This window comes from Podospora pseudopauciseta, chromosome 3, assembly GCF_035222475.1.
Source record: "Podospora pseudopauciseta strain CBS 411.78 chromosome 3, whole genome shotgun sequence".
In the NCBI taxonomy this organism is placed as follows: Eukaryota; Fungi; Ascomycota; class Sordariomycetes; order Sordariales; family Podosporaceae; genus Podospora; species Podospora pseudopauciseta.
The window spans coordinates 1,182,762-1,202,150 of NC_085893.1; the positions used below are offsets into that span (position 1 = coordinate 1,182,762).

Consider the following 19,389-nt stretch of genomic DNA (forward strand, 5'->3'; position numbering starts at 1 on the left):
AAATTACAGCGCCGAGAACGCCCCCCCTGATGCACTCTGCAGCACTCAACACCCGAGGCCAATGACACCCCAAGGGACACCCCCCCAGGGCACATCATCCCGGCCCACATGAAACATGCATTCACACCTCACCCACAAACACCATCATCCAACAAGACAAGTCCAGCTTCACATGATCCTCCCCCCCGCGATCGCTCATGTCAACGTCACTCTCACGCACACACCCCCTCCCCATCCTCCACGTTTCGCCTACCCATTCGCGCCCTTGACATAGCGGCTCTCCATTCCCAACTGCAGCTGCCGGCGAAGCAACACAGGGACCCACTGGCGCGAACGGTGTCTGTTCAACACGCCCCCTTCCGGCCATAGCTCCTCCTTGTCCCCCTCCGTTTCGCTGTCATCCTCACTCTCACCCTCCTCCTCGCTTTCACTCACATCCTCCTCCGAAAAACACCCATCGCGATCCAAAGCGATGGCCCATTTCTTGTTTTCCATCTGAACCGCCACAAAGCGGGCCGCGTCACCTTCCAGCGTCAGCCACTTCTCATCACTGGTCCAGAACCATGGGCCAATGGTGTGTCCCAGCGTAGCCTGCCGCCCTCCATGGCGCACCAAGTTGGTGTCTTTATCGACATAGATCCAGTTCAGCATGGGCGGGTCGTCGGCGATGGTGCTCACCATGCCCAAGTGCTGCTCCTCGGACGGGTATGGGAAGTAGTACCCAAAGAACTTGTGGCCAGGCACAGGAAAGGACGGGTGGTCGATCCACAACTGCCAAAGAGAATGTCAGCCGAACGGAGTTTCTTCCGGTTTGTTGATGTCATCTGGGTTTTCCCAAACAAGACTCACCATGCCGTTCTTCAAAACGCACCAACACTCGACCGGGCCATCCTCGTCGAGAGAAACGGTGACCGTCATACGGAACTTGGCCTTCTCTTTTGCCGCTTCATTGGCCTTCTTCTGCGCGCTCAGGGCTTCGCAGACCCCTATCGTCGTGGGAATGCCCGCTATGACAAGCAAGCCCACGACCATCGTCTCGGTAGCCGATATTCGTCGTATTGGATGCTTAGGAGGAGGGTAGCAATGGCGCCAGAGTATCCGAGTCTGTGTGATGTCGTCTGGTGTGATTCAGTCTCATTCAAACAACATATCATACTCGTCAGCTTCATCTTCCCGGTGGAAGGTTGAACACAGCTTCGTCATATAGTTCCAAGACCCTACCACCCACCGTCTCTCCGGCCGGCCGTTAGTACGGACGAGGCTGTTCTTGCGTTCACCCCCCTTCTCTCTCCTCTTCTTGGCGGGACAATGCCATCCTATGCAACCGAAGTTGGCTAATCCCGGTACCCTGAAAAGCTTGTTTCCTCCTCAACCTCCCATTACTGCAGCGGCTAAACAGCTCTCATGCAGCATTGACGTCACAGGCCTCGAAACGATGCCCTCCAGGTTGCAAGCCATCATGCCTTTCTTTTTTGCGCACCCAAAGAAACTTGTTCGGCCCACCCCCCTATGTCGTCACCCGGCACCAGATTCACGAAGCCGTGGTCTGGTGAGAAGCCGAAGAGCCCCAAAATCATGATTTTTGGTCGTGTCCCGAAGCTATGATGCATAAGGGGTCTCACTGGACCCTTGGTCGATCCTTGGAACGGCCTTGGTTCAAAGAATCTCTTTAAACCTCATCACCACTAGACACCACAAGTGATACTTACTCTTCCCGTCCAAACTTTGCAGCTAGCTTTTTGTTTTGTCGCAGCGTGATCCCAGCATCTATCTCCACCAGAAGCAACACATTGACCTAAAAGAAAACCAGTCTGTCGCCATGTCGTCGGTAAGTTCTTTCTCTGTTCACTCACCATGCCATCTCAGAGAATGAAGAATCGTAACAAGAAAAAGCAGACTCCAAAGCCCAACGAGGAGTTCCCCAAGAAGGAGGATGAGACCAAGACCGGGCAGCCCGAGGCTAGCAACCTGCCTCAGACCTCCACAGTTGGTGACAACAAACCCGAGGACAACAAGCCCACGGAAGCTGGCCATGCTGATACCGACAAGCCACCTGGAGACAAGCCCTTCGACAATGAAGACTACGACGAGGAGAACCCAGATGAGGAGAACGCGGGAGTTCTAGGTGACGACTACCAAGAAGACGAGGACCAGGAAGGCGAAGAGCCATACGACGAGGAGGGAGCAGAGGAAGAGGAGCAGGCTTACGACGATGAAGAGCAAGATGATGAGGACGCTGCCTCTGAAGAAGACGAGGAAGAAGAAGAGGAGGAAGTCATCCCTCCACCCCAACCCCAGCGACAAAAGAGCAACACCACCAAGAAGGGCAAGCCCGCCTCGGTCGTCGACGACCGCAGCAGCACACCCTCTTCCTCCCAGCCTCCCACCCCCAAGGACGATGAGAAGCCCCAGCCTAAGTGGATGCGCGACCAAAAGAAGAAGAAGCAACGACAGGCCGAGTCTGATGTAGAAAACAGACAGGTCGACCGCCCTCGCCGCAGGGGGAAGAACGAGCCATCTTACCGTGAGCAGCAACAGGCGCTGTACCGTCAGCAGCAGCAGCAGCAAATGATGATGCAGCAGCAGCAGCAGCAGGGCGGTGGTGATGGTGGCGGTAAGAACCCATTGAGGCTCAGACTAGACCTCAATCTGGAGATTGAGATTGAGCTCAAGGCGCATATCCATGGTGATTTGACGCTTGCTTTGCTGTATGTTTACCTTTCTTTTCATCTTTTCTACCCTTCTTCCTTTGTGGCTCCCCTGATTCATGGTCCTGGGTTTGTGTCATCATCGCGCATTGGCTTAGTGGCTTCCGCGTGAGCGATACCATGCCGACCAACTCTTCTAACACTTTCTCTCTTCTACTATCACGGATGAACAAGGCAATGAAGGCTCATACACACCGATTTTCTCGGGGATTTTGTCACAGCAATTAGGGCTATTCAGTTTCACGTCATCAAGAGAAAAGAGAGCAAGATCGGCTAACCACGACGGCGCGTTGTTTATCACTACAGGGACGGATAAATTGCACTTTTCTTCTTTCCATGATCAGGCGTTGGGAGGTGCAATACCTATGTTGTCAAGGGCTGATGTAATATGCAGATGAAGGGGGTAGAAAAGGAGATGTCTTGAGTTTTGTCTACCGAGGTCTAGACCTTGCGTTTCCTTTGTCTTATCTTTTTGTGGCTTTAAACTGTATTGTAATTTTGTGTTAGTATGTACTCTATTTATGTTGTAATATGTCTTGCGCTCTATCTGTCCACAGCTCTGTGGTTGTTATTTTTGTCCTACAGGGGGGTTGGGTTGGTGAAGAGTAGGTAGCCATAGAGCTGCTGAAGGTAGAGTGGTCGTCGGCAACCCGCATCAAGCTATGGCCACCGCTACCGAGCGTTTGGGTGTCTTTGTTCCTCGACCAGCGGGAGGTTAGACAAACAAAGATGGTTTAATATCCAGTAGATTGCCGAACCCCAGTTGTCCGGGCTGTCGGGTCCAGTGCCAAGTCGCGAACATTGACGAGGGAAGGAAGTCGATGGTGACTTTGTGTAACGCTGCCATCAAACATGCAACTATATCGAACTGCGTATATTGTAGACGTAAACCATGAGAATACCCATTGTCAGCAGGCAAAATCTCCACTCGTGTCAGCTTGGTGCATGTGAGGTGTCATGGTTGCCGGCTGCCTTCTTTGCAGCGTGCGTTGCTGCAGTGGAATGGAGATGGAGGCCTTTCGGCGCTCCGCAGCCTTGGGATGGTGATAGCTTCACTCCGCTTCCAAGGCAGGCTCTCTTTTGCTCGAATTCGTCTGATCAGTAGGTCGAGTTGCTGTTTCCCGTTTGACACCGAAACTGCGGTATCTAACACCTGGCGCAGTCTCAGTGCACACTAGCAAGCACGTTCCGTCATCTTCATCGGATTGCATTCTCTTCTCATACCTGAAGGACACGGTGGTGTCCCATTTCTGCGCGTGACATTTTCCAACGTGGCCAAGAGGCCACCCCTTTTGGTTGAGCTTCGCCGTGCCAGTTTTTCCCTGCTGCAACAGAGCTGCCACGGGTATCTCGATTCTCGAGCCACTTCGCGCTTCTTCCGCTCCGACCTTCTCACTTCACGCTCACGAAGAGCTCTACCAATCGCTGCCAATCTGACGTTCCCGATTCCCTCATACTCTTGCAACAATGCCCACCTCTCCGCAGGCCGATAGCACCGAGCCCGAGACCACTGCGATCACCGACCCGACCGAGCCACCAAGCTGCATGGCTTGCGAAAGCACCACGAGGAGAGTAGGGACTTACATCCAGTGCGGTTTCAACTTCTGCGATGGTTGCTCGGGAAAAGAACGTCCTCACAAGCCCCGCAGTCATGGGCATCGGCGGCCGTCCCCACGAAAAGGTCAGTCTTGGGTGTGGCCAAGCGCCTCGAATATATCTTCCGCAACAAGGAGGTTGAGGACCTAGACGGAGAGTTTGCCATAGATGCGAAGAACAAGTGGTTCGGCATAGATCAGGGTAGCGATGGGTTGACGTTCAACTACACAGATCGCTTGACCGACATCAGCATACTGGAGAGTAACGACCACAATGCCGCTGATCGCTTCCCACATCTGGTTTCATTTGTTGGCAACCGGTACGTCCTCATTATCAAAGACAGTATGGATCGAGCTACCTACTGATACTTGATCCCAAATACCCATCTAGGCGCGGTTAAAACTGTTTGTGAAGGGTGTGGGCTAGACAGACAGTTTGATGGTATATTTGTATGGGAGAGCCTTTGGTTGCCAGTGCTTTGATGTGAATGTGCTAGATTTCCTGGATAGCAGGAGGCCAGATACATAATTTGAAGTTTCTTACCTGAGTCTTTATGTTAAATCCAGGTACATCAACACCTTAGGATCACTTTCACTTATTTTATCCCAGCTAGACAACGACTTTATCCGAGCTAACTATCGATCCTGTCCCCAGCTACCCAGCGACTTTATCCCAGCTAGCCAGCGACTCTATCCTAGCTAACCACTAAATTAGATAGCAATGCCGTAAGTTATGATCAAGCGGTTTGCACGTCGGGATGGAATTATCTAAACGTTGGGATAAATTGTGCCCTGAGCCGGGACGAAGGCCAGGGGACGAGAAATTGACATAACGGGCACTGAGTAGATATGAAACATAGGTATGTAGGTACCAGGTATGAGTTGCAAGCCACTGACTACCTAATTCCTATCTTTATTATCCATGCATTTGATTCCCAGTAAGTGTGATTGATACCAATGTCAAAACCACCGGATAGATCTCATCATTTAATGGTTCAACAATTTGAACTTTTCCCTCTCAGATGGACCCCGCCTGGCTTGATCACTGTTCGAGTCCGGCAACATTGCTCCTACAGTTTTTTACACTATTATTGCTACCTTAGCTCAGCCTGTTCATGAATGGTTGTCGGTGCTTCCTGCAGTCTCTTGACCCCATTCCAAAGATTCATTTCATGGAGCGTTTTACCAAGGTCACGTTATGCCTTGCAACATGACTGATGCTCAATATCTCCCTGGTGGAGGAGATGAACAAGATCGGCGCCGATAGTGAATCTTGAGGTTTTGGGGTACTTGGTCCTGTCCGCTTTGGGTTGCTGAGGGGTTTGGTGTATGGAAAAATGCTGGTTGGACTGGCTGAGGAGCATGGTGATGGGTTGGGTGGCTTGGCAGAGGTTGGTCCCGGATCCATTCTTTTGTGGGTTCAGGTAAGTAGCTACCAGGTAGCTAGTCAACGTCCACATGAAGTTGTAGGTGGCCTCGACAGCTCTGCAGCCCATCGAAACTCACACACCCATCTCAAAAATGCTTAACGTACTTCTCCAACGGTTCGATCACAGAAATCAACACCTCTTGAACGAACTCGGCTTTCCCCAGGTCTGGTGTGGCGACAAAGTTGACACCGACACACCTCGCAATGACGTCCGCCAGCTCCGGCCCATGTATCATTTCCACCTCCTCCTGCCACTCCTGCGCCGCCCGCCAATGTGTCCAATCATTCACCGACCCATCGGAGTTACAGTGAGCTTTGTAGTAGGGTTGGTCTTCGATGCGTTCCTGAAAGAGGAGCTGGAGGAGAGTCGTTCCAAGTGTGAAAATAGTCATCTGTGCGTGTTCTCTGGAGTTGGCCACTTGTCGCTCCAGTGCCGAGCGGATAGAAGCGTGGTGGAAGTAAACCGTGGGGGGTGTATTTCTGACCACCTGGACATCGCGATCATCCCAGGCTTGGGGGATCCAGGCGGATGTTCCCAGTCCGAGAATGGTGTAGGCAAGCTTGATGCCTATGCGAATACGCTCGCTGAGAAGAAGGGAGGCTGACTTGCGAAAGTCCACTAGTGTTTGTATACTTGACTTTAATGAGGATCCTGTCTCACTTGGATGTTGTCGTTTAGCACTTAGAGTGATTGTGTTGTCCTCATAGTGAATGGTGTCTCCATGTTGCTCCAGCACAGATATGGGATTTTTCAGGAGGTTGCAACCAACTCGGAGCTTCTTTGGGACAGGCGATGCTGCCTCAGGAAGTTTGGGTACTGCATGGCGTTGTGCCGAATCTGGTTTTGCGAGCTTTGCCGTTTTCCTAGGCATCCAGATGGGGTCTATGATGGATTGACGTGGATTTACCGCGGTTTGGAAGCTCGATAGTGCGAGCACCATGGAATTCTGCTGTTTCCCTGCCTTGATATGCATCTCGAACCCGGCATCCAGCCGTATACGAGCGGTTAGGTCTGCCACCTGATCGAACAAGGGCTCAGCATTGCCGCTCCCATCACAGGTAGAGTCCACTCCAGCAGAGACTTCGACGCCTACTTCCACAGGCATGTTTGGTGGCTCATTTGAACCCAGAAACAGGTCGATAGCCCCCCTTCCTGGCTGTTTTGCGTGGTGATCCGACCAGACCGTAGCTATCCCACACGGATGAAGAGTTTGACACCTGCAAAGCCAACTTTCAGGTCGAAAAGCCCTGTAGAGCTGAGCCGTCTTAGACTGCATGTCAAGATAAGGAGCCGTGGCAGCTAGGCATGCCTTCCACTCCTCCTTGCCCATGGTAGCTGGCGCAAGCAATGTGGCTTGCGCTATACGAAGGTCCGCCTCAAGAAATCGGCTGATTTGTGTGTTTATCGTGGTTACTTCTTTCATCAGATCCCGCTTTTTGTGAAGCTAACAGCCAGTCTCAGAATTGCAAAATCAACAGTCCCCGAACGTGGGATGTGAATCTAGAGATGAACATTGTGTCAAAATCCACCATGGTCCTCGCTGAACGTGACCATTCCTAACGTACCTTTCCGTCTTGTATGGGAATCAACAGAGTACAAATCTCTTCCAGAATTTGGTTCAGACGGCGAAGCTTTTCCATGAACCACACCAACTTTTCTCTGCCAAGTCGAGCCTCAGCATCGATCGGAGCTTTGAATCGTGCCATCCTCTCGAATGCGCGTTGTTCAAGAGGTCTGACTCTGTGGCGGCATCCAAGGCCAAAGGTCGTAAGAGAAGCTCCACGTTCTGTCGAAATGCAATGAGTTCATCTTCGACGGCAGAGATAAAGTCGGAGAATTGTGATGAAAACTTCCACCAGAACTTTGTCACCTGAAGATAACCCCGCACTAGCTTCCCACCGTCGATGATGAGTGGAAAAGTGCTGAGGACGACACCGGCCACTTCAAGGCCAGACATGTGGATGAAGGTTGATGGGCTCCGATACCTTGACGAAAATTATAAAGGCGATTTTCAAGTTCCCTCCGGATACCTCCCAGCCATTCTTCTGTCAATCTTCGACGACAGCTTTATTGTGGAGGGGTGCGTTCCGGTCATGCACGTCGGTGCAAATACTACCCGCCCCAATCGAAGAGGGGTAAGCGTCAGCACCTTGCGGGGGCTTGCCGATGTCGAAGCTCATCTTCACCAGTGTTTCACATCATCTGTGTCGATTTTCAACCCTCTTAAAGTACTAAAGAAGCCCCTTGAACATGTCACAAATATCAGAGTACGTTGACCCCGAACTTTTGTTTGACTCAGCGAGGCAATGTTGGGCAAATTTCGAACATTTAATTCAAATCCTTCCGCGAGATCACCAGCATACCATCACAGCACACGATGCCCAGGGCCGCTTCAGTGTCTGGAGACAGGATCTGGAGGGGTTACAAGACGAGCTACTTTGGAATTCGACAGATGAACGGAAACAGGATGCTCACAATGCCATCTACGATACACTCCTAAATCTTAACAGTGCCCTGAACGATGGTATGGAAACTCCCTCTCCAAGGTGGACGTTTCAGCTTCTAACTCCTGCCCTTCATCTACCCACATTAGTTGGATCGATACTTTCCGAAGAGCAGCCCGGCAGTCAAGAAGATGATCTCATGTCTCTGCTGGGAGATGAAGAGCAAGCAGACCCAGAGAACGCAGAACTCGTTGCGTTTCTTTCCTCGCCAACAACTCGAGTTGATGAGCTTTTTCTCAGTATTTGGTCTCATATAGACCGTTTGTTTAAGCTGGCCTCCTGGTTGCGACGCGAAATTCGTCATGAAAGCAGCAGTCTAGCTACAATACCTGTTCCGGCACCAGGAGACGATTTCATCTATGATTATCACATGTGCCGCCTCCAAAGAAAATACCCGAAGCTATCTCAACAGCCTCGGCTTTGCAAGACACTTGGACAGGCCCTTTTATTCCGGCGCGCGTTAATTCTTAGGAAGAGCAAAACGAAAGACCGACATACGCCAGAAATCACCCCTCAACTGGAGCTGAGGAGCCTACCTACGTTGTTATCAGGCAACGAGTCAAAGTCAAAGTCTCCAGCCCCGTCTATGACCCCAAAGGAGAGCACGGCAATCAACATATCTGCAACCGAAAAGGATACAACTCCTACGTATGATACGGACACTGGGACCGAACGAGTTGTCTTCGAGGAAGACAATGGTGGGCTTGAGGTAGCAGACTTGACCACATTTGTCATTGATGGGATCCCTCTTCAGTTCGGCAAACCTTTTCAGTGTCCGTTCTGTGGTGTCATCAAATCAATTGGCACACGGTCCGAATGGAGGTATGTTGATTGTTTGACAGCAAGCTTGCAGTCTTTTATTTCTACGACTGGGTGCTAGTTTGGAATTGGCTGTTTAGGCAACACGTGTCTGAGGACCTCAAACCTTACGTCTGTACGTCCCAGCAATGCGGATCGGGTCTGTTTGCAAGTCGACGCGAGTGGTTTAGCCACGAACTTGAGTTTCACAGAAGCACCTGGAAGTGTCAGCCCTGTCACGTAAGGTTTCTGTCTCGATCGACTCTAATGCAGCACCTTAACACCAAGCACCAATCCCAAAACCTGAAAACCAGCAATATTTTGGCCATGGTTCAAACAAAAAGAGACTCCTCTACTAGATCCTGCCCACTGTGTGACGAATGGACAACGCAAGAGACGGAGAGGGACAGCACGAGCTTTTGCCAGCATCTGGGAAGGCATTTGCAGCAGATTGCACTGGAGGCGATACCACCGCTAAAAGGGATGGAAGCAATACCATTGATATCGCCTAGGCTCCTTGACCAGAGCGCGATCTTGCGGTTGCAGCCAGTGCAGGAAGTGGAAGCAGATATGAGGCTTCTTGGAATCGACCACCCCGACACTTTGAAGAGTATGACCAGGTTGGTATGGCAGTTGACTGACAGTGAAGAGTACTCGGCTGCTGAGCCGTTGGCGTTGAAAACGTTTGAAATGAGTAAACAGGTGCTAGGGGAGGACCATCGCGAGACACTCTACAGAATGTATACGCTCGCTGAGGTATATCGTCGTACCCATGACACCAAACACGAATCGGAATCTCTGGCACTACAAGGGCTTGGGGCGGCAAAAAGAGTGCATGGAGAGAATGATCTCAGCGTGGCATATTTCCTATCTGTACTAGGAGAGATTTACACGGACCTGGATCGATTATCGCTTGCCGCTGACGCACAAAACAAAGAGCTGAGGATATACATGGAGAACTTTGGAGAAGAAGATCCCAGAACTATGCACTGTATGGGCAAGCTATCAGACACATTACTGGACGACAAGAGGTACACAGAGGCAGAGCATTTCGCCCTCCAAGCCTTCGAACTGCGAAAGAGGGCGTCTGGACCGGATCACGCGGACACTCTGTTCAATATGTACAATCTGGCATTGATTTGGCACGCCATGGGCCGCTACGATGAAGCAATCCAGTTGCTGGAGGACTATATTCACATACAGCGGAACATCCGAGGAAAAGAATCTACTACAAACAGCGAGACGTGGCAGATGTTGCTGGAAAGTTGGAAGGCCCGTCAAGTCTCCAGCCAGCCACAGAATGCCAGGCGAGGTAAATCGCGAAGTGGCGGTCAGTAAAATATTGGAGCTAGACAGCGTACTATACGATGCCTATCATGCTCAACTCAAGGGCTGCGGAAGCTGGGTTACCGAACTGCAAACCCAGGATGCCACTACTATAGCTCCAATAACAATCGAGTTCAGTCAAGCTGGTGTTTCTCAGTAAATACTACGTCTCTATCCGGGTCTCGGTGAGATTATGTCCTCGTACATATTTTCAACCATGAAGCCGCCGAGGCCGGAAATATTGGCCAGCAACCCCAACTTTAATAGCAGCACATTCTTACCCAAACTACCACATACGACCATAGACAGCTGAAAATACGGCATCCCGTCCGCTCTGCCCGAGTCAAACAGCTGATCGCCAGACTAGTACTCAGGTGGGTGACCACTGGGGAATCCCTGGTGTTGTATGTTTTGGTGAATTTTTGGCTCCACTCAATGCCCCTTTTAACCCCGTTTAATCCCTGCTCTTGGTCTTCGCGGAGCCGACAGATACCATCCACCAACAGCTTTGATTTGAACATTTCCAGTTACCTTCACAGCCCCCAGAATTATCGCGGCAACGAAAGTCCTGACCGACATTTCAAGATAGTTGAAACTCGCTAAATCATTGCAGATGTTGGTATGTTGTTGGTTGCTAGTTGCACAACCAACACATCATCACACCCCTGTTCCAAGGTTACATAGGAGCTGACTATTGCTACAGAAATCATCATATGTCCTAATATGGAGATGTTCGTGACTAGGCTTTGTGTAATGCATTGATATTCAACAACCAACAACCACATCGCCCTAACCAGACCTCGCAACCCTTGTATCTTGCCCCCGTGTTGTTGCCGGTGTTTGGAATCCTCTGTATAAGATCCCGAAAAGACGCCTTTCAAACCCAATTCTTGAACTCTTCATCAGCTGATCAGACTTTTATTTCTGTACTATCTTGAAACCTCAACATGGGCCAATGCCAATCCATCAACGCCCAACCTGGCGAAGGCTGCTTGTACGCCTACCACTTTCAACTGGATTCCCCTCTTTGACATCAATTCGCCTCACTAAACCTCTCCCATAAAGTGAACTAGCCCAACGTTGCCGCATCTCGCAATACGACTTTGACCGCTTCAACCCCAATGTCTGTGGGAATATCTACGTCGGCATGCGCATGTGCTGCACTGAACCTGTCTGCTGCCTCTCCCCACCATCGAGTCGCCGGCGGACGGTACCCCCACCGCCAACCATCGAGCTATCGCCCCCGCCCCCCGCTGGTGGGTCGTGCGAGACTTACACCGTGAAGGGCGGGGACACCTGTGAGGATATCGCTTCTGCTTTTGGGGTCTCGGAGGATGGGCTTGATAGGATTAATGTTTTTACTTCTGGTTGGGGAGGGTGTTCTGCTCTTGTGGACGGGACGGTGATTTGTGAGTGTCTGGTTCTCTTTTGTGGTTTCTATGGCGGCTGTAAGTACCTATTCAGTGCGGGTTTGTTAACATGGCTTTTCTGTCAGGCGTTAAGGAGTCTGTACCGGATGACGAGTCGGAGTTGAGGAAGTTGTAAAGCGGAATGGGAGGGGCCTTTGGCGTTACATGTATTTTCTTTCTGTAAGAAAGACACGTCATGGTACTTTATCACTATTCTATTTACCTTGCCTTGGCGTAAATACCTAGCTGTACTGTGACATGTAACTTGTGGATAATCCACTTGTTATCATCATCAGCTTGCAACACAACGGCGCATGCATGCAGAAAATAATTAAGAGCTGTGATCACAGATGTATGGATCCCAAATTACCTAAGATACTTGGCCAGGTCCTTGCGGTTGTTCTTACGTTTGATGGAGAGCCTGAGCCATAACCACTTTCTGTTCGCATCTAACCAACACGGTCTGTTCTCAGGGGCTTGCAAAACCCCGAACAGCTAGCGTCTTTGGAATTCGTTAACTACCAGGTACTTGCACAAGAATATCCGGGTCTAGAAGTCTCTTGTTGTTGTTTTTTGACCACATCGTGAGGCTCTGCGTCTGAGAGGGGGTCGAGAGGTGCACCACACACAACACAATCCAAATCTTCAGTTGGGACAACACACCGGTACCGGGATCATGCAGATTTAGCTAATTTCCTCACCATTCGAATCGATCAAATGATCAAATCAAATCATTATTCTTATCTTGCAGGCGCCCCAAAAGTATTGTCGGCAAATGATACGCCGTCATTGCTCAGCCTTATCCGGGGCGAGCACCATCGCCCTTCTGTGGTGTTCTAGTTTTGGAAAATGCAGTTTTGGAATTGTCAGGAGGTGTTGGCTTGAGGCTTGGCGAAAATGACGCCAGCCTTTCTAACGGGGGGCTCGTTCCTCTCGGCTCTTCTTCCTGGCTCCCTCTGGCATTCTCTTTCTTCTTGTCCTTTTATCTTACGGCTTCGCTTGATCACTGCCTGTTGATCATACTCTCGCGTTCATAGCTCTTTTCACCACACATCAACTTCTCTACCCCCCCCCCGGGGGGGTCAATCTGACGCTATCAACTTGATAATGACAGTTTCTCAGACCTTGGAAAACGGACAGCCGCCTTTCAATGAGCAAATTCAGGCCCCAGAGTCCTGTGTTGCTTGCCAACGCTCAAACAAGAAAGTCTGGACTTGCGTCCAATGTGGGCATTATACCTTTTGCGATGACTACTGGGACAAAGAGCGCCCTCATGGTCCTGGTACGCCAACACGATAGGTCCGTTGAGTGAGCAGACTCATTTCGGATAAGTTTCAACAGGTGCTAGGGGTTTCGACAACCGTCCACACGAAAAGGTTGACCCGGCAGTTGTTGAACGTATCTTCGGCGAAGGGAGGACTAAGGAAGAACAAGCAGAATTATTCGATACTGATACGGAAACCATGTGGTTTGGTGTGAACAAGAGCAGCAATGAATCGCTTCTCGACTATTCAGACCGCTTGATTGATAGGTTGGATGACAAGGAAGTGGACCACATATGGATGTGGCCCAGGTAAGTTTGAACTACCTAAGCCATCTACCCACATTAAACCCTCCATAACCCTGGACCCCCCGATATCAACACACACTTTATATTCCACCCACAGAGACCAAAAATGAAGCTTTTCTTTTACTTTTTTTTGCTCCAGGTACCCACCAATGGCCAAATATACCGAGGAGGATGTTAAAAATGCCCAGAAAGACATTGCCGCTAGTATAAGCCAGCGAAAAGCGTCCAACAAGCACGGGATTCCACGTTCCACCCTGAAGCACCGCATTAATGGTACCCTACCAAGGAACCTTGCCCATAAAAACCAACAGCGACTTTCTCACGGCCAAGAAGACCTCATTGTTCAATGGATCCTTCGTCAGGAAAGCCTTGGCTACGCTCCCACCCATGCCAATGTGAAGGCTTTAGCGGCCACTTTACTGGCTGAACAAGGCGATCCCAACCCCCTTAGCAAGCACTGGGTATCCCACTTTATTGGCCGTTATCCCGATATTAAAATAAAGGTTAGAAAGAAAATTGACTACGCCAGAGTTAACGAAGCTACCCCGGAGAATATCAACAAGTTCTTTGACCTATATTCCACCGTTGACTGGATCAAGCCTAGGCACAGGTATAACCACGATGAGGTGGGTATAATGGAAGGCCAGGGATAAAACGGCTTAGTTATTGGGTCTTCGAAGCGGGACAAGAAGTCTATATACGTTAAACAGAACGGAAGAAGGACCTGGACCACCATACTTGAGTGTATCTCACAAGACGGGAGAGTCCTCCCCCCCGGGGTCATCTTTAAAGGCAAAGACCTTTAAAAGCAATGGTTTAAGGACCAATTGGACAAGGACTGGTATATAGCTGTATCAGAGAATGGCTGGATCAGCAATAACCTTACCGTTGGTTGGCTTAAAGAGGTCTTTATACCCAGGACTGAACCTAAGGATCCATCAGAACCCCGTCTTCTTATTTGTGATGGCCATGGCTTACATACCACTGACGACTTAATGATCCGGTGCTACAGGAGCAATATTTACCTTCTTTTCCTGCCCCCCCACTGCTCTCACGTCCTTCAACCCCTTGACATTGGCTGCTTTTCCAGTGTAAAGAAGGCGTATAAGAGGCTTATGGCTGTGAACGACGCCCTCACCAACTATACGCCTAACGGCAAGGTCGACTTGGTCCGGCTGTATGACCTTGCCCGCAAGCAGGGCTTCAGGAAAGAGAATATTGCTGGCGGCTGGCGTGGGACAGGATTATGGCCCATACGTAGGCGCAAACCGCTCTTTTCAAGCCAGGTGGTAGTCCCTGTGGTGCCCTTGGATCTCTCTTCAAAAACACCTACTTTCCATACCGTGGGGGATTCCCAGGTGGCCAAGAAGGTCAGGGACCTACTCAAGAACCATACACCGGCCGGAAAACGGCTTGCGGCAAGGACTCTCACCAATACTATACTCACACTGAGATCTGAGGCATCCATCCACAAAGCTGATGCGGCAAGGCACCAACAGAACGCCCAGAAGGCCCAGGAAGCAAGAAAAAGGCGCAAGTTGAATAGAGAAGACTCGAATTCCAAGTTTGTGAGGCTCTGTGATCTGGAAGAGGCCCGCATTGAAGGGAGGGTGGTGGAGGAAGAAGTGGTAGCCAAGGAGGATGTGGAGCAGCCAGAGCCAGCCCAGCCTGTGCGGCGCAGCGCACGTCATCGGGTTCAAACCAGGCGCAAGCGAGAAGCAGATGCAATGTCTGACTCTGACAGTGATTGAGCTACATTTTGGTATAACTCCCATAGAAATTGACCCAATATTAGTCTTGTTGTGGCCAGTGTGAGCATTCAGGGGTAATCTCAACAAGGTTGTGTGGCTGGTGTGGTGGTGGTGGACCAGATCCACATGTGGTCCATTTCCTGGTCATCCAACCTATAATGTTGGAAAGTGATGGGTTCAGCACGTCAGATCGTTATCTGCAGTTGATCTCCTTTGTTGGTAAAACAGTTACATCGAACATGCAGTCCTGATTCTCCTAGACTTATCGCTAACAACAGCAGGTGAGGGTAAGAGCACAGTCATCAAGATGCTCATCGGCCGCGAGCAAGCGAGTATTGGGGGCACCAAATCCTTTCCTGCGCCCGTGAATGGTCTAACCAATGACCTCATATCGGCTTCCGGAGACGTCCACCTTTATGCCAACCCAGCTACTCATCATGAGAAACACCCCGTCTTACTTGCCGACTGCGAAGGCCTGGGTGGCGGCCAAAATGTACCAAGAGCCAAGGAACATCAGAGCAGTAGAAAGGTCTGCACGGCGAAAGTTCCAGCGAAAGATCGGATGGGCCAAAGACTCCAGAACCTCCTCCAGAGTGTATGATGTGAAGTGTTTGTTTCCTCGAATACTTTACACATTTTCGGACGTCATTGCGTTTGTGGTTCAGGAACCTAGGTAAATCACTCATGCAATATCCACGTGGATTTCTACTGACCTGCTTTTCTTGATACCAAGCAGGACATTTCAATCAGATATTCTGGTGAACTTGGTGGAATGGGCGTATTCCTCTATCGAGAAAGCTGTTAATCAACCAGTTCTACCTCATCTCATCATTACACTAAACCGAACCGACAATGCCATCAACGAGGAGCAATGGGACCCTCGCACCGCTACAGATATGCTACTAGCGGCTCACCAAGATATCACGCAGGTTCCCGAACTTATCAGAATTGTTCAGGGGCTAAAGCTCAGCGGCCACAGTGTGAAGTCCGTAAAAGAGCTTCTCGAATGCTTTTACCAGTCCATTACAGTTGTTCGTATTCCAACCAAAGGATGATATATGCAGATCGATGAACAAATCGGTAAACTCTACAACACAATTAGAGACAGGGCCACGAGTTCGCACAAAGAGAAGAGGTCCGTACGTATGGCGCTTAATGCGGAAAAGCTCCACCAATTCATGAACGCCGCATACGATCACTTTTCAGAGAACCTCGATAAGCCGTTCGACTTTGTCAAGGAGGCCCTACACCTTAACCTCATGCCTCACGACTTTAAGGGCCATAAGCTACACCTTGTACTCGCCGTTCGCAACGGAATAAGTAGTATGGGATATCCCAACACCGAGCGCCAGCTCCTGGAGAAGGTGAAGCCCCTGCTCGCATCCTGTATGACACTTGTTATCACTCGGAACAATCTCACAGGTGAGAAGTTTGATCTCTGAGTTAGGTAATTTAGTAACTCGCTGACAGATATTGCAGGGACAATCAAGGACCTCTTGAATAGCACGTTTCGCAAACCAGTGAGAATGGCTTTTGAAGAGCTCTGTGACAAATGGCTACCTTGTGGCTTTGAAAGCAACGGTTATACGTGCTGCAACATCCGATTTGCCCATGTTAAGGGTCACCAGGCCTCGAATGGCAAAATATTTCAGAAGGGGCCATATCAGTCAAGCATCACTGACGGCCAGTTCGAGGGGTGGTTTAATGGATTCGGTGCAGAGCTGAAGAAGATGATGGAAGAGTTCCCACGTGCCGGAAGCGAAAAGGACAATGCTTGGGGTAAGCATCTTCAGCACTTGGAGCGCTTATATGACGACAACTCAAAGCTCTCCCACTCGGAAAATGTCAGCCACGGGACTTGTTTTTGCTGCATGAACAACGTTCCAGAGCATGTCTTGCCTTGTGGGCATATTTTGCGCACCGAGTGTGTTAGCGCCCTTGGTGATCATAAAGAACGGGACATCATGCTCGTCAGATATTGCCCCTTTCACCGCCACACGCATAATTGGGACAAGGATCCAGTTCAGATTAGGTTCAAGCCAGAGGGTGCTGGAATACGCACTTTGTGTCTAGATGGGCAAGTCTTACATCACACCCTCTCATGGCCCTGTTCCATGTACACTCACTGACAATCTCCATTTATCAGAAGCGGTGGACGGGGTCTTGTTAAGTTGATCATGCTGGAGGAACTACAAAAACTTCTCAACAACATCCCCGTGCAAAACTTTTTAAATCTGATTGTGGGTACCAGGTAAGTCCATATTGCTCTCAGCTTGCCACCATCAGGCATTGTGAAGCTAACTGTGAACTCTTTAGCACCGGAGGAATCGTTTCTCTCGGCCTGGGCGTAAAAAATCTTGCTGTATCAGAGTGCATACGCGATTTCAAGGACCTCTGCGGGAAGGCATTCACCCCCCGAAGACTGAAAAAGCTGTGAAGCAGCTGGTACAGGACAAGACCTCTCAAAGAAGGGGTGCAGGGAGTCTTGGGGGAGGACTCTTTACTATTTGGTGACAAACACAGGGATCTCGGTCGCATGTCAAAGTTACGATCAGGGAAGTCTCACAAGCCGATCCTGCTAACCAACTACAACGTCACCGGCCCCGAATGCGAGAAGTTTGGGCGTATGTGGTATTCGTTCTTTGCCTGCTCTTCCCTTCTGGAACATACCCCAGCTAGGTGCCTCAGGTAATTAAGGTACTAACTGATCATAGTGAACTACGAAATTCTGCGTTCAGCAAATCCCAAGAATGAGATAAAGGTCTGGGAAGCGTAAGTCCCCCTTTCACTCAATCTGCACTTATTTCGCACATGATTAGTTTATTGATTGCCCTGCTCACAACAGTGCGTTGGCAACATCGGCTGCACCTCCCTACTTCAAGCCGTATGTTCAATCTGCTACTGGGAAATCTTTCGTAGATGGTGGTTTGCATTACAATTGTCCCGCTTGGGTTGCTCATCATAAGCGTCAGATTCTATGGAAGGATGTCCAATATCAACAGCCCGATGTACTGCTATCTCTCGGAACTGGTCGGGTACCAGTAAGGATGCTGTAACTACCCAGGTCCCCCAGCCAACAAAAAGGGGGTTTCGCAACTTGGTCAACATCATCCTCGATATGGTTCAGGGCCAACTGAACAGTGAGGAGGCCTGAGACGATTTACTATGCGCATGTCGCCATGACCGACAATCCCGAAGACCGGGCACGCTATATCAGACTCAATGTTATGTTTGATATAAGACTGGGTCTAAACAAGGTTGACCAACTAGATATGTTGGAAACAACAACTCGTCTAAGTGCCAGAGGGAGCCTCGAACTGAGAGACGCGGGCGATAGGCTGATTGCAAGCTCATTCTGCCTCGAGAGGGAAGGCCCTGTGATCAAGGGCCGTGTTTGCAAAGGTATGTGTTGGCTGTCCCATTGTTTCCCATATCACCACACCTTGGAGAGACACACCCATCCTGCAGCTCGATTTATGCCGGCGTTTTAGACGAGTGCCATAGACCTCGCATCCCCCCGAAAACAAGCTTCATGACTGGAAGCTGAAATCACGCCAGCTTTGCCATTTTTTTCTGGACGTTGTGATTTCTAAGTGAAAACCTACTAAAATGTCCACGACAGGTTCCATCCGCTGCAGATTCGACCCCGGGAGCGATGATGCCAAATCCATCGGCACTGCTTTTCAGCCGTATCACGCCCGATTTTGAGCCACATTTCTTGCTTCAGACCGATTACCGCCAGCGTAAAGAGTAAACCAAAAAGATTGCCATCAGACAAAAAATGTGGACCGAGATGTGCAGAAGCGGAAAATTCGAGGTCGAGGTCGAGATTGAAAGAGCCTCTTCCGGCCCTGTTCGCCTCTCCATTGGCCTTCGCGCGCCTACACCAGGCAAAACTTCTCCAAGTTATTTATCCATTAGCGGATTTCCCAGACGACTATATGACGAAACTGTCAGAAGATCCATGTCGACTCAACCACATGACAATGACTCACACTCAATGGTCGGGCGAGCAAATACATAATAGAACTTTTTACCTCTGGCCAGACCAGATGACAGCCCCATGCTGATGACCACCCAAAGCACCCCAAGGGATCTGGAAAGAAGGCCTGCACAGGAAACATATGATGCCTCTACGCTTGATCGGCCTCGAAGTCGTGCATGAGCGCGTATGAGCCGAGGAGTTGGATATAGGTGTTTTTTTCAGCCTTCTCTAAGGTCTAATCGAGTTATCTGCAAGGTTAGAAGACTAGTTTCTATGGAATATTGACTATATCCCGACATATAGCGACTACATC

The 19,389-nt window shown here is 50.0% G+C and overlaps 11 protein-coding genes across 11 annotated transcripts; 9 read left to right on the plus strand and 2 right to left on the minus strand.

Annotated features, from left to right (window-relative positions):
* Positions 1-24: 24 nt before the first annotated feature.
* On the minus strand, positions 25-1,249 carry QC763_303240 (uncharacterized protein). The gene is made up of 2 exons (XM_062910777.1): positions 850-1,249; positions 25-771 (listed from the first exon to the last, which is right to left on the minus strand). Exons 1-2 carry the CDS (start codon positions 1,030-1,032, stop codon positions 250-252), a joined length of 705 nt encoding a protein of 234 aa, XP_062766745.1. The 5' UTR covers positions 1,033-1,249; the 3' UTR covers positions 25-249.
* On the plus strand, positions 222-3,254 carry QC763_303250 (uncharacterized protein). The gene is made up of 3 exons (XM_062910778.1): positions 222-1,828; positions 1,894-2,708; positions 2,930-3,254. Exons 1-3 carry the CDS (start codon positions 1,820-1,822, stop codon positions 2,934-2,936), a joined length of 831 nt encoding a protein of 276 aa, XP_062766746.1. The 5' UTR covers positions 222-1,819; the 3' UTR covers positions 2,937-3,254.
* Positions 3,255-3,600: 346 nt separating this feature from the next.
* Positions 3,601-4,145, plus strand: QC763_0050520 (uncharacterized protein; the record flags this gene model as incomplete). The annotated part of the gene is made up of 3 exons (XM_062905758.1): positions 3,601-3,809; positions 3,887-3,964; positions 4,043-4,145. The coding sequence occupies 3 exons, from the start codon at positions 3,601-3,603 to the stop codon at positions 4,143-4,145; spliced, it is 390 nt and encodes a 129-aa protein (XP_062766747.1).
* A 30-nt stretch (positions 4,146-4,175) lies between these two features.
* On the plus strand, positions 4,176-4,669 carry QC763_0050530 (uncharacterized protein; the record flags this gene model as incomplete). Its single annotated transcript, XM_062905759.1, has 2 exons — positions 4,176-4,280; positions 4,358-4,669. 2 exons carry the CDS (start codon positions 4,176-4,178, stop codon positions 4,667-4,669), a joined length of 417 nt encoding a protein of 138 aa, XP_062766748.1.
* Positions 4,670-5,818: 1,149 nt separating this feature from the next.
* On the minus strand, positions 5,819-7,690 carry QC763_303260 (uncharacterized protein; the record flags this gene model as incomplete). Its single annotated transcript, XM_062910779.1, is given in 4 exon segments — positions 5,819-7,177; positions 7,183-7,233; positions 7,299-7,467; positions 7,473-7,690. Coding segments are annotated over 4 exon segments (1,797 nt in total).
* Positions 7,551-10,615, plus strand: QC763_303270 (uncharacterized protein). The gene is made up of 3 exons (XM_062910780.1): positions 7,551-8,257; positions 8,327-9,059; positions 9,137-10,615. The coding sequence occupies exons 1-3, from the start codon at positions 7,984-7,986 to the stop codon at positions 10,371-10,373; spliced, it is 2,244 nt and encodes a 747-aa protein (XP_062766750.1). The 5' UTR covers positions 7,551-7,983; the 3' UTR covers positions 10,374-10,615.
* Positions 10,616-11,308: 693 nt separating this feature from the next.
* Positions 11,309-11,895, plus strand: QC763_303275 (uncharacterized protein; the record flags this gene model as incomplete). Its single annotated transcript, XM_062910781.1, has 3 exons — positions 11,309-11,355; positions 11,427-11,738; positions 11,808-11,895. 3 exons carry the CDS (start codon positions 11,309-11,311, stop codon positions 11,893-11,895), a joined length of 447 nt encoding a protein of 148 aa, XP_062766751.1.
* A 3,354-nt stretch (positions 11,896-15,249) lies between these two features.
* Positions 15,250-15,692, plus strand: QC763_0050570 (uncharacterized protein; the record flags this gene model as incomplete). Its single annotated transcript, XM_062905760.1, has 2 exons — positions 15,250-15,310; positions 15,370-15,692. 2 exons carry the CDS (start codon positions 15,250-15,252, stop codon positions 15,690-15,692), a joined length of 384 nt encoding a protein of 127 aa, XP_062766752.1.
* Positions 15,693-16,149: 457 nt separating this feature from the next.
* QC763_0050580 (uncharacterized protein) lies at positions 16,150-17,528 on the plus strand (the record flags this gene model as incomplete). Its single annotated transcript, XM_062905761.1, has 4 exons — positions 16,150-16,513; positions 16,571-17,156; positions 17,238-17,342; positions 17,408-17,528. The coding sequence occupies 4 exons, from the start codon at positions 16,150-16,152 to the stop codon at positions 17,526-17,528; spliced, it is 1,176 nt and encodes a 391-aa protein (XP_062766753.1).
* Positions 17,529-17,627: 99 nt separating this feature from the next.
* QC763_0050590 (uncharacterized protein) lies at positions 17,628-18,245 on the plus strand (the record flags this gene model as incomplete). Its single annotated transcript, XM_062905762.1, has 4 exons — positions 17,628-17,715; positions 17,806-17,863; positions 17,937-18,132; positions 18,156-18,245. 4 exons carry the CDS (start codon positions 17,628-17,630, stop codon positions 18,243-18,245), a joined length of 432 nt encoding a protein of 143 aa, XP_062766754.1.
* Positions 18,246-18,270: 25 nt separating this feature from the next.
* Positions 18,271-19,382, plus strand: QC763_0050600 (uncharacterized protein; the record flags this gene model as incomplete). The annotated part of the gene is made up of 2 exons (XM_062905763.1): positions 18,271-18,493; positions 18,714-19,382. 2 exons carry the CDS (start codon positions 18,271-18,273, stop codon positions 18,797-18,799), a joined length of 309 nt encoding a protein of 102 aa, XP_062766755.1. The 3' UTR covers positions 18,800-19,382.
* Between the last annotated feature and the right edge of the window lie 7 nt (positions 19,383-19,389).

Excerpts from the sequence above, each read along its gene's own strand:
- QC763_303270 (XM_062910780.1), top strand. The coding sequence starts at position 7,984 with ATGTCACAAATATCAGAGTACGTTGACCCCGAACTTTTGTTTGACTCA. Across the intron at positions 8,258-8,326 it reads TAACAGTGCCCTGAACGATG|TTGGATCGATACTTTCCGAA; the intron begins GTATGGAAACTC and ends TACCCACATTAG. Across the intron at positions 9,060-9,136 it reads GGCACACGGTCCGAATGGAG|GCAACACGTGTCTGAGGACC; the intron begins GTATGTTGATTG and ends TTGGCTGTTTAG.
- QC763_303240 (XM_062910777.1), bottom strand. The coding sequence starts at position 1,032 with ATGGTCGTGGGCTTGCTTGTCATAGCGGGCATTCCCACGACGATAGGG. Across the intron at positions 772-849 it reads GCGTTTTGAAGAACGGCATG|TTGTGGATCGACCACCCGTC; the intron begins GTGAGTCTTGTT and ends TCTCTTTGGCAG.